This window comes from Helicoverpa armigera, chromosome 19, assembly GCF_030705265.1.
Source record: "Helicoverpa armigera isolate CAAS_96S chromosome 19, ASM3070526v1, whole genome shotgun sequence".
NCBI lineage: Eukaryota > Metazoa > Arthropoda > Insecta > Lepidoptera > Noctuidae > Helicoverpa > Helicoverpa armigera.
This window is the reverse complement of record NC_087138.1, coordinates 4613697-4626203: the sequence shown is the minus strand read 5'-3', so window position 1 is coordinate 4626203 and position 12507 is coordinate 4613697. Positions and strand designations below refer to the sequence as shown.

Below are 12507 nucleotides of genomic sequence, written 5' to 3'. Positions count from 1 at the left end.
CGCAATTTATTTTTATTTCTCTAATAATTCTTTTAAAATCGCTGACAATGGAGCTCCACAACCATTGTAGACAGATGATCCGTTATGCAGAGAACAAATACAGTATTGTGGGCACCTCAATGTACATTAAATACAATACACTTTATAATATCTGTTTGTTTATATGTATGTGCAGTGTTCACACGTTTATATCTGCGGTCATTGTTCCCTGAATACTGTTCTCAAATAACTTTTTATTGATCAAAATTGGTAAGGGAATTTGTGTTATTTTTACACTGATGTAGGTACCTATTTTTGTATCGGTTATTGCTATTTATATAACCAAAATATAAAACGTATTATATTGCTATCAATAGTTATATGTATTTTTTGGGATTGTCAAGAAAAGATTTTTCTCTAGTGTGTGGTAAACGTATACCCTAGAACTATTGTTTTAGTCTATCACAGACAACATTTTCATTGTTTTCATCCTACTAGGTTCCACCCGCAACCCATGGGAATTACTTCCTCTACACACATCTTACTCTAAAAGATTTTTGCAATTTGGCCCAGTGGTTCCTGAAACTAGCGCATTCAACTCTTCAGTTTTATAGTATAACTTTAAATCGATTAAATATATCAACAGCTATACAAAGCTATATCTATGTATAAAGGATTATTATAATGTATGCGTAGCAAGGTAAACATCTGTTGTCGTAGCATTTTGCATAATCGTAGCACGTAGCACGTAGCTCGTAGCGTCGTAGCAGCTACGAATGTATAAGCCATTAAAGTATTGCAGCCAACCTGACTATTATGGCTTTAACTAGGTATCATAATGTTTGGGAAAAACAGCTCAGACATGTGTAATGGGATATCAATAGATAAGTTGTGGAAGTATATATTAAAAACTTTATTTAGGTTTCGTTTATTTTTCGTATGATCAACAAAAAATCTTAAAAAATTGTTCACTCAGAAACGCAAAAAAAAATATTTTTTTTGCGATAAAAACTCACACTTTACAGTAATATTTTCAAACTAAACTTATTTTTCCAAGATCTTTATCCACTAACTAAAAGTTGTCATCAGAAACGACAAACAAACAACCCAACTTTTTATAATTTCTTTTAAAACCATGAAAACTACCAAGCATTTCTACAACACGTGTAGCACAACAATACCAGACCATTAAAAAAAAAAGAAAAAACAAAAAAAAATACAGCCACCGCGTTTCCATAATCCCCATTTCCTCTAAACAATCTCGTTGTCCATATTTATAGAACATTTTTCATATTAAAAAATTCACTCAAATGACCATTTTTTTTCGAGAGAGAAAAGTAGGTTTTATTTAATTTGCTGTCCGCACCTCGCGGCGGGCTTATCCCTCGAGAGTTTATTATCATCTATTATTAATATAATATTATTAATAATTGAAATGAAATGAAACGTATTTTAAGAAAGCTTGGAATTGCGTGTCGTTTAAAATAGATGTTTATATTTTTGTTGGGGATGATTAATTCAGGGGAAACTTGTTTTTTTTATGTAAATTATGTTGTTTTTCTTAGTTTGTTTTTGTTTTTAAGTATGGGATTTTACTTAATTGTTATATTTAAAAGGAGACCGAGTTGCATGTAGGCATACTGATTCAAGAAAATAATATTTAACTATGAATGAAACAAAATAAAATTTTGGACTGATCTTTATTTCAATAAATTAGAACTTTATAAACAATTTTCATATAATTTATAATAAATTGCCAAAATTATTTCACGGTTTTATGTATTTAACGGAATAATAAAACCCGCCCAGCCTAAGAAATAACTTTGGCAATGGCTACTTAATTAAACATTTTATTTATTCTACTAGATACATTCATACTTACATATATTTCTTACAATAACGTTGACGGTCGATTTACAAGTAAATACAATTAACAGTAATAATTGATGCCATAATAAAACAATTTTATTTTGTTGGCGATTCGGCGGTGTCTAACGTGTGTCGTATCTACTCGTAATATTAAATTAATCTATGGTTAAGAGTCAGCGCATACTGCAATACTATTTCTCTCACAGTTTTTTTACATTGTACCATCATCGTAAAAACAAATGAAGGAGCCCTTTCTGGTGAAAATGAATCGTGATGTGTATCCATCTATTGGTCGCAGGATATGCGCTGAGCCTTAGCGTTGAATCGTCGGTGTGCAAGCGGTTTAGTTGAGGGTCTGTCTCTTCCTCCTGTCTTCGTGAACGGGTTCCGTCTGTTCGGGCTCGCTGTGGTCAGTGTTCTCGTTTTGGATGATGATTTCTGTGGACAAAAACAAGGTCATTTCGCTTTCGCTGGTTATGTTGTAGTATGCAGGTGATAGGGGACAAACAAGCAGTCAGATCTGGATGCATCACCTAATAGTCAAAATTATTACCGCCCATTAACACCGGCAATACCCGTAAGGGTATAGGGTAGCTTCGGTAACTGGGTTGAGGAAATCAGACAGGCAATCGTTCCATGTAAAACACTAATAATCTACTGAATTCGGTTAGATTGAATGCTGATCCAAATACAGTCGGTAGATGCTGATGGAGGTGAATAGGAGTGTTTATGGAAAAAAGAGGTTTGATAAAGAGGATAGCTTATCATGGAGTCGAATGAGGAGTTCTAACGGTGAATGGAGGTTTCAAAATAGATCCTTACCATCATCATCACTCTTGAAGGACCTGCCAAGCCTGGGTCCAAACCACATGCCGGGACTCTCAGTGCGCCTCACTGCCATTGGTTGGAACTCGTGCGAGTCGGGGCGCGACAGTGACAGGTCGCTGCGACCGACCCGCGGGAACGCGTACAGTTGGCGCTTCTCGGCTGATGGCTCGTATTCTAGAGGGAGATGTAGAATTACAAAAACAAAACTTGTGGTAGTATTTTTGAGGAATTCTAAGTCTGGTTTGTAGAAAAAATTAAAGTGTATGTTCAAGGTATGTAGTATTGGCGATTAATGAGTACTTATCTTTACTACATCTGGAAATGGAGAAGAACAAAGTAAGAGGAACATACTTATAAAAGAGGACCGTAATAAGGGCATTGAAAATTGGTTGTGTGCGCTCGCTGTATTCAGGCACACATCTGTCAAATCTAAAATGTTTGGAAAAGGCTAGGTTTCTAATTTACAAGCAAATGTCAGTTGTCGCTGCCGACGCGATTTGCCAAGAAGAACAAAAGTTGCAACAATAAGTTGCAAGAATAAGCTACAATTCTAACAAAATATTAAGTAATTAAAAAACCGAGACATTTTTTCACCAGTCTATGTTTACTTACCAAGATATAAGTCATTGAGTGGCAGTTGCCATGTGTTGCGCGATGCTCGGCCGACTCTAGGGAACGGGTATAAGTTTAGTACCCCGTCTCGCCGCAGCTTGGCGCTACTGTCTGTGGGCAAGCACAGAGAGGTGTAAGTATGTAGTTATGGGAACATTTTGAGTTATAGTTCGAAAGTTATTGAGTTTAGAGTAGTGTGTGGTTACGTGGTTTATAGATTCGAGTTTGTAGGCATAGATTTGTTCTCAAGGGAATTGTAATCTTCAAACCTATCTGTATGCTTCAGTAGCTGTTAAATGTATGGATGCAATTGATGTCGACAACGGCATTGTGCCAGGTGACAATAAAATGCAAAGCTTAATAGGAATACCGAATTAAAATAATTTACAGACACAAGTATGACACACATGAGTCTATAATTGTATCAAAATATTTTCGCTGTATAATAAAATAAAAATCTTTCATACTGTTCATCAAAGATCAAAGCCGAATATTAATAAAAAAACTAAACATCTTTGTACCAATACTTTCAAAGCCTACAAAAGAAGGTTACATTAGTTCAAAAAACGCCCCAGCATTCTATTTTCACTCGCAGTAAGTGCTTCTACCAAATTGACTGATGGATCGCTTGCACTCCAAGAATCCACAAATAGCTCAACAAATCCCAACATAGATCTCTATCAGTTTTTAGACAAGCGCGATCGATATGAACTCAGCCAATGAATACAGCCTAACATTTGTTTAGATGAAGCCATAGTGAATTCTATCCAGCCAGTTTGAAAAGCCGCTTTGAATGGAGAAAAAGTTTTTAGCATTGACAGCTGTCAGTTTTCATAGATAATGATTGGTTTAGTCTAGATTAGTTCTGCTCGCGACTTTGTCTGTGTGTGTACCTAGTAGTTCTACTTTGGGCAGAATGATACTAATTTATTTTTCATATTAATCTATACATACTTATCCGCAACATAGATCTCTATCAGTTTTTAGACAAGCGCGATCGATGTAACAATGAACACAGCCTAACATTTGTTTAGCTGAAGCCATAGTGAATTCTATCCAGCCAGTTTGAAAAGCCGCTTTGAGTGGAGAAAAAGTTTTTAATGTTGACATCTGACAGGTGACAGCTTTTATGATTGGTTGAATCTAGACTAGTTCTACCCGTGAATTTGCATGTGGATTAGTTACTTTAAGCCGAATTATACTAACTTTTGTTAGTCTATACTTATATCCAACCTAGATCTCTATCAGTTTTTAGACAACCGCGATCGATATGAACTCAGCCAATGAATACAGCCTAACATTTGTTTAGCTGAAGCCATAGTGAATTCTATCCAGCCAGTTTGAAAAGCGGCTTTGAGTGGAGAAAAAGTTTTTAGAATTGACAGCTGTTAGTTTTCATAGATAATGATTAGTTAAATCTAGACTGGTTCTGCTCGCGACTTTGTCTGTGTACCTAAGTTCTACTTTGAGCATAAGTCAGTATTCATAGATAGTGATTGTTGTAGACTAGTTTAGTTCTGCAACTTTATATCTTTTCCCAGCAACTTTTTGTAAAGTAGTACTTTAGGCAACATTAAGCTAACCTTTCCCATATTAATCTTTAATCACCCATCTCAATCTTCCAGATATAAAATGCCTATAACCGTCAGAAAACGTAGAACACTGGATTTTTAACCGACTTTCCGGTAAGGAGAAGGTAATCAATTCGACCGCTTATATATTTTAAAACATTTCGTCAAATTGGTTCAGCTGATATAGCGTGAGGCGTAGTAAACAAAAGAAAAACAAAAATTCGTTTATCTTTAATAGTATAAGTATGGTTTGAAAATCCATCAATTTTACTATCTTGTGACGAAAGTTAATAATATATTTGAGCTATTATTATTGCTTATTAGATAGACGTGTATATTTTAACAAAGTTATAAACAAGTTTAATATAATCCAAGTTCGAATTCTGACGATAGTTAATTAACCATAATATAGTTTAGTATTATAACTTAATATGCGGTAATTCTGATCATGTTAATATAGTTATTTGTCGCTGTATTGAAGGATATTTGTTGAGATTTACACTATTCTTAGAATTAAACATATTATAATTACATAGAAAATGGTGAAGGGTGGACGTCTTGGAGGCTGTCTTTTGTAAATTACTGACGTTGGAAAAGTGCTGTTTTGCAACCAAGTTTGAATAAACGAATTTGGTTTTGTTTTTTTTTTTTTTTTTATGCAGTAAGGCGCTTGAATAAAATGAAGAAAGATTTGATAGTGTTCGCTAGCCTTTATCAAGTAAGGCTTATTATACTTTTTTTACTTTCTGTCATCGTGAACGGACCTACTCGAACTCGAAACTGCTGGAAGTACCATAAGACAATAAAAAACTCCAAAACCTATTCCCGCATAGGAGAGTATTTTAATGGCCATTCCCAATACTCTATCTAGATCTGTTATTTAACTTACTGGAGACAGGAATTCGACATTAGCCCCCTTAATGTCAAAACTCTATCCCTAGTATGCAAATTAACTCATAGATAAAATATTGGGACAGCAGTAATACTAATACCTCCCATCAGTTATTCATTTGGTATGCACAGCGGTACAATATTAACGTGTTCGTCGATAATTCCTGAAACATCTCGGGTAAACCTTTGCTTTGGGGTAAGCTGAACGGTTTCACCCACGTCGAGTCGTTGCAAGTAAAGATAAAGGGGAATTTATTTGTTTTACACGTGTTATAGGTTATAATTGACCATGAAGGGCTATAGCTCAGTCTAAGGTCATAGGGTAGGGTAAAGAGTAGGGTGAAATACTAAAAGGGCATGATAATGATACTTGCAGATAATATCAAGTTGTAAAGAGCAGAGATTACAAATATTTTAAGATGTACTAATTTTTAACGCATCCATATTTTAATGTTCTAGTTTATGACATTAGATTCATTAAGTTAACATTAAGTATTAAATGACATGACACTTCTGACAGCCATTTTTTAGATAAAACCGAAAATAAATTAAACTCTAACTCAAAACCCCAACGTTCCCTTTCAAGCTTTTTCCTAAAGACTAGCTACAGGCAGTGTAATATTTTGTATATTATAAGGTTTACGAAAATATTTTAAGTGCTAAACGTCAATAATAATGTTGCAAAGGCAATATCAAGCAGCCTACATTACGCCTCTCAGCTTCAAAATAAGCCATTTCCTTCAGTAAATTGATATTAATGGAGAATGGAAGCTGAAAATAGCTGATAAAACTTCCATTCATATTCTTACATAAGTAGTTTTATATATAGTGCCAATACTGTATTTACATGGCCTGGTTATTACCAATTGTTGGTCTAGTAGTCGTAAAGCGCAACAGTTGTGCACGGGGTCTCAGGTTCGAGCACTGGGTCCAGCCAAAATCGGTCAGCCCGGACTCTCCAAGTTACTGATTGATACACCCTTGTATGTTAATGTCGGTCCTGCGCCTGATCTCTCTCCGGTCGTGTCGGATTGCCGTCCCATCGGGCTATGAGAGTGAAGGAATAGTGAGGACACCTGTGTCTGCGCAAATGCTTGTGCAAAAGTGTGTGCAAATACCCAAAGACGGAACAACTGCTGTGGTTAAAATTTTCCTTTTTATTTTTCTTTATGTACATTAAGCAACAATATCACAGATCACTGATTAGGGTGAATGAGAAAACCTAAATAGGATAACCCTTTTGATTTTGTCTAATCTGTGGAAATAAGGCTTGTGCTACATTAGTTTACTAACATGACGAGATGAGCCATTAAAAAAATTGGTAAAATCGCTACCTCTACTTCTTTAAGTACGATCTGTTTGCCTTGGAATCTTTGGAATCAACTGTTTGCAAATATTAATTAAAAAATGAAACAAATATATTTTGCATCTTACTGATAAACTATGTATTAACAGTAAATAAATTATTTATACTAGCGAATATTTAGTAATTCGTGATTCATATTATATCGAAATAGTTGAGCTTTCTTCTTCCAATGTAGCCCTACCCTAACGATTTGTGTTCCCACCGTTTGAACCCCACGCGACGTAAAACTTTTGAAGTGATTTCTAAACCATCACAGTTCGGAAAGTATTTTCATGGTTTCTACCAATCTTTTCAATCAGTCGGTTTCAAAGAACACATCTTTTGTTGGTATTTATTTTTATGTCATGTTTGTGACGTTATTTATGATATGAACTTGTGATATTCATGACTTTGTTATATTCAAACAATTATTAGTTGATTAAAGCTATTGTGACCAAATGTTGGCTATTGTCTTGAACAAAGGATAAGCGTAGCAATGCTGCCAGCCTCTTGGGCACGCTCTCAGTCGGCAGCATTGAGGGGGATTTTTTGTCGGTTTTTAATCCATACCCATTGAAATTAAATATTATTGTTAATAAATTATAAAAAGATATATAAGAAACATAAAGTTACTTACGATAGGCGCTGGCGAGGGCAGAGGCCAGCAGAGCCATGGAGACGATGATCCTCATTGAAGGCTGCATTGTTAATATTTGCTAAAACAAAACATACACTAATTAAAAAGACGTATCAGCAAGCAGGGGTGAACGATAGAAGAAATATAGTTCACCACAAGCTATTAATGTGACAAGTATTTCTTTTTTGGTTAATAAACGTTTTGTCTATCTATTATTGTCAAAACAATAACAAAAGGTTTTACAATCTTTATCAATTGGTCTACTATGCAAACTGAGAAGCGAACCCAATACTTCATTAGGTTCGTCTTACAACCAATCCGATACACATTACTATTCCATATCATTTTACTATTCCTACTGAAAGACTCACTAATAATTTCCTTCTAGTTCAAACTTTCCCATTTCCTCCGACCTAAAAGCAGCTACCAAATATTCAGTAATCCAACACGAAATACCTAGAACATTCGTTAAAACAGTCGAGATTCCCGCAGCATCCCACACAGAGTTAAATACACGTAGCTAATCCCGATTTGATCTTAATCACATGTTTAAACTTTCAACAGGTTATAATGTACCGTTGGGTTAACCTTTAATCTTCATCTTAACTTACGGGTAAGGAAAATCTAAGTTATGAAGGTTTACATAATAATGAGGTGCTCCTCTTGTGATTTTATTTCGAACTTTGCTTTGGCACTTATGAAGAAACCGCAGTGTTTTTGAGCTGTATTTTGAAGCACTAATTAAATGTCTTATGAGGGAAAAACACGCAAATTCAAGCCTTTTCTTCTCAGTAGTAAACAGCATGCAATAAACAGACGACTCTTTATTAAAGTGGTAGGTAGATGTGACTATAGTCATACTAATATTGTTCCTACATATTGCCTTTGATTCGTCACTCGACATGACATTTATGAATGCGTAAAAATCAGGTCGCATTTTTTTGTTTCGTAGTTTGTGGTACTTAACGAAGTATGATTTCAGCTTGATGGTAAGAGTTGTGCATATAATCAAATAATTAATTGGGTACGGAGAATTCTTACTTCATCCTTAGTTAATGATACACCAAGAATCTCTTTGCTATTCTAGGGTCCTATATAGTTAGAGTCCATTGTCTGTCAGTCAGGTAAATGGTAATCAGTTATATCAATTATTTTGATACACAAGTTTACTGGAAGCTACTGGATTTAAAATTGCAAGATATGTAACAGCGAGGTAGTTATGTACATACAAGGATGACTGTTGTCTTTTCAGCCAAAGATATATAACAAATGACGTCATAAAAGTATGTCAGTACTAAGTGACATCACACCTTTTCCAAGCTCTTTACAGAATTGGGCCAAGTACCAGGTCATGTAAAGAAATCAATTGAAAATTATAATTTCTTTAGTAATGAAAAACGTGTTTAATTGTAGATAATATCTATGTTATTTTCAAGTCTAATTCTGAACATCTTATACAGAAAGTAACTTAAAACATTCCTTTTACGTTCATCAAAATATGAAAAAGAAGGATTTAAATAACATGAAGTTGAAAGTTTAAGTTTTCAGTTGCATGAATAGTTTAACGTCTGGTTTTCTATGAATGAGGTTTGAAATAAAATGAATTTGATTAAAATATTGAAATTCAAGTTTTTAATTACAGCGCAGCGTTGGCTGTGTTTTGGATATTTTATAATCCCAAATGTTATAAACGAAATTATCTGTATTTTTCTTTTTACAGACGTAACTTGATTATGTAATTGAATTTCGGAATTTCGGAAAACATGACAAACTTGTTAAACCTGCTAACTGACTAGAACGAAATACCATGAAATGAGATACCCCAAGTAAAATTTACCTGTAGGTCACATGTAATTCAAGCATAGAACAAAGTTATAGGTACTCCCAAGACGGCAGGGTTGATGGGGTGGAATTTTTTGACTCTTTTAAACAAGCTTATATTAGCTTCACTTGTAACTATGTATGTAAGAAAATCTTGGAATCTTAATTTGACCTACTTCTCGGTTAGATTAGGATGAAATTTTGCACACGCTCTGAGTTCTGATGACAATATACGACTACGTGTTGTTTGTTTTTAAATTATTATTAGTAGTAAGTTTTTAGTTCTATTGTAAATACTCCTTTTATATTTTTTAAAGAAATCTATATAATTTTGCAAAAATAAATAGATGAATAACACAAAGCATTGTGAACAAGTTAACTGCTAAGTAACAAGTAACATAGCTTGAGTGATTCACGTTACTGTCCGGGACAAGTACTTGGGTAATTAGTTCGTAACTGACTAGCCCTTTACTTGAAGTTATGTTTTGTACCTGTTTCAGGTAATTTCAGGCAAGTACTGGATATGGGTGTTTATTTAAATGCGTGTAATCTTTTAAGTAGTGTTATAAGAGGAAATGTGACGTTAACTTTTCCTACGTTTTTTTTTATCGAGAGACCTGCAGGTTTAATTACCTTACAAGCCTTAATGCCAGAATTTTTCTGCAAATTGGTAAAAATCTAAATGGATTTTTTTAAATGTGGGACACCAAAAAAAATACTTTTGAATGCTTCGGAAAAGGAATATGATTACTGCAGGTGTATTCTGATTGCAAATGGTATGAGTTGGATAATCTTAAAAATATTCCTGCTATCAACTACAATAAAGAAATTATCTTAATGTTAAGCTGTTGAAGTGCCAATATATTAAAAAAAACTTGTAAATACCTATTTACTAAGCATTTATTTATTGAAAATGGAGACACCAACAAATTTTTGACTGATTGTACGACTTTTAGTCTGACTTCTTACATTTACCAGGTAGAAACCAGGCTTATTAAAAAAATGCAAGAATATAATAATGAAACTAACTCTTTTCTGAACTGGCTTCAGTTGTGAACACTATTTAACTTAGTATTAACTTAAACGTCTCATATAATGAGGTCGGTCGATGGTTTACTAATAGGTTGGCACAGATATTAATTCTTATAGGAATATTATTTGCTTGCTTAGCTCTTTTCTTTTAATAAAAGGATGTTAGTAGATAAGTATCGTGCGTTCGTTAAAGTCAGCACGTGCAAATTAAAATGCTTTTATTTGATGTTATATTTTTTATACGTACTTATTTGTTTAATATGTATTAGATATGAAAGAAAAATACAGGTGCCATGGTGTCTGAAACTATTCCCATTTTAATTAATTTTATATTTTAAGGATACAGTTTCAGATATATCAAGACCTTTCTTGAGAAACCAATTGTAATTTACATATTCTATGTTAAGTTACAAATCTTTTTTTTTTACTAAAGGAATGAGTTTTTCTTTATCACTAAAGTAATATTTTTCTAAATTTTAAACTCACAAAAAGCAAAGAAATCACTGAAATAATTATTTCAATAGGTACAAAAAATATTTTTATACTTTTTCCTATTTTATATATAATTTTCTATATTTCAAAAAGATACAAAAAAAAAATAGTAAACACATGTAGACTCACCTCATTCACCTGTTGCACGTTGAATGCTGTGCTCTGATCCGTATCCACAGTTTATATAGGCCCCGACACCGAAGCGCCGGTGGTACTCAAACTTTGTGCCCGGGTTACAATAGTGGTAGGTGAATATTGTGACGTCACTGTTGGGATTACGTAATATAAGTAGGAGACTTTTTTATAAAAAATGTTTTTAGAAAAATTAATTATTCAAATCAAAATTATGTAGAACAAAGATTCACGATGTTTAAAACACATTTTTTATTGCTTATAAAATAGTTTTTTTTTTATATAAATATTATTTAATATCACCAACTGATTTTATTTCGATAATGATAAAGTGGTATGCAAACACCTATTATAAAAATACGGACTCTTTAAACCACTTGTACTTTTTACTTCAATGGATCAATAATAATTACTGATTTGAATTAATTGATGATACGTCTGAACGGATATCGATCTAATTAATAAATGATGCAACTTGTAACAATATTGTAGAACAATATTTTGCTGAGACAGCGCAAATATTTTTATTATTGCAAGCATTAGCAACCTTGATGCATACCGAAGTATTTGTTAGCAATTAACTATGTATATTTTACCGTATGCATATTTCCGTTATGAAATATTAGTACTACAAAACGTTTTTAAGGAATTGATAAGAAAAATGAGGATTTGTCAAAGGGACTGTGTGTGTACATTCATAGGCTTTACAAGAACCTCCATTTGGAAAAAATATATTATTTTCTAAAAAAGCTTTACCAAAATAACATCCATAAGGCAGAGAGATTCACAATAGTATTATGTGGATAAAAAATTTACAGACAGTTCGAACGATTTATTCTGTCTACATTGCCCATATAAAATAAGAGAGGTTAGGTCCAAGATATAGGCCACATGAATAAAAAAAACAGAGACTTTTCTCCATTTAAAAATTACATCAATTGAAACAGAAAACTTTGAGCACCCTTGCGAGTGATGGTAGCGGAATCACGTCCGCAGTGTTTAAAGATAATTCATTTACGTTTCGCCCCGTCTTGGTCGCCCTCGCCTTACAACAATCCTTGTTCACAGCTTTGCTTTATCTCCATGAATATGTATCGTAAAGGGTCAACATTAAGGTTTTATGATAGAAAAAATATCTCGATGGAACCTTTTTAAAACTTTCAATTGTTTTTTTTTGTGTCATCACATCACCGATATGAAATGAATGTAGGAAAATGAACTAGCTGTTTCTATAGTTACAATCTGTAGTGACTTCTACTGGATTTATGCTCTACATAATACATACACAGCTCCTAATA

At 33.5% G+C, this 12507-nt stretch overlaps 2 protein-coding genes across 6 annotated transcripts in view; one reads left to right on the top strand and one right to left on the bottom strand.

Annotated features, from left to right (window-relative positions):
• LOC110372955 (E3 ubiquitin-protein ligase goliath) overlaps nt 1-12507 on the top strand; it is a 470889-nt gene that overhangs the window by 240190 nt on the left and 218192 nt on the right. The window lies entirely within an intron of this gene.
• On the bottom strand, nt 1664-11361 carry LOC110372974 (CAPA peptides). The gene is made up of 5 exons (XM_021330025.3): nt 11207-11361; nt 7733-7811; nt 3289-3399; nt 2671-2850; nt 1664-2286 (listed from the first exon to the last, which is right to left on the bottom strand). The coding sequence occupies exons 2-5, from the start codon at nt 7797-7799 to the stop codon at nt 2192-2194; spliced, it is 453 nt and encodes a 150-aa protein (XP_021185700.3). The 5' UTR covers nt 7800-7811; nt 11207-11361; the 3' UTR covers nt 1664-2191.

Coding starts and splice junctions, on each gene's coding strand:
- LOC110372974 (XM_021330025.3), bottom strand. CDS start 7,799: ATGCAGCCTTCAATGAGGATCATCGTCTCCATGGCTCTGCTGGCCTCT. Junction 2,851..3,288: donor ACTCAATGACTTATATCTTG/GTAAGTAAACAT, acceptor ATCTCCCTCTAG/AATACGAGCCATCAGCCGAG. Junction 2,287..2,670: donor CTTCAAGAGTGATGATGATG/GTAAGGATCTAT, acceptor TTTTGTCCACAG/AAATCATCATCCAAAACGAG.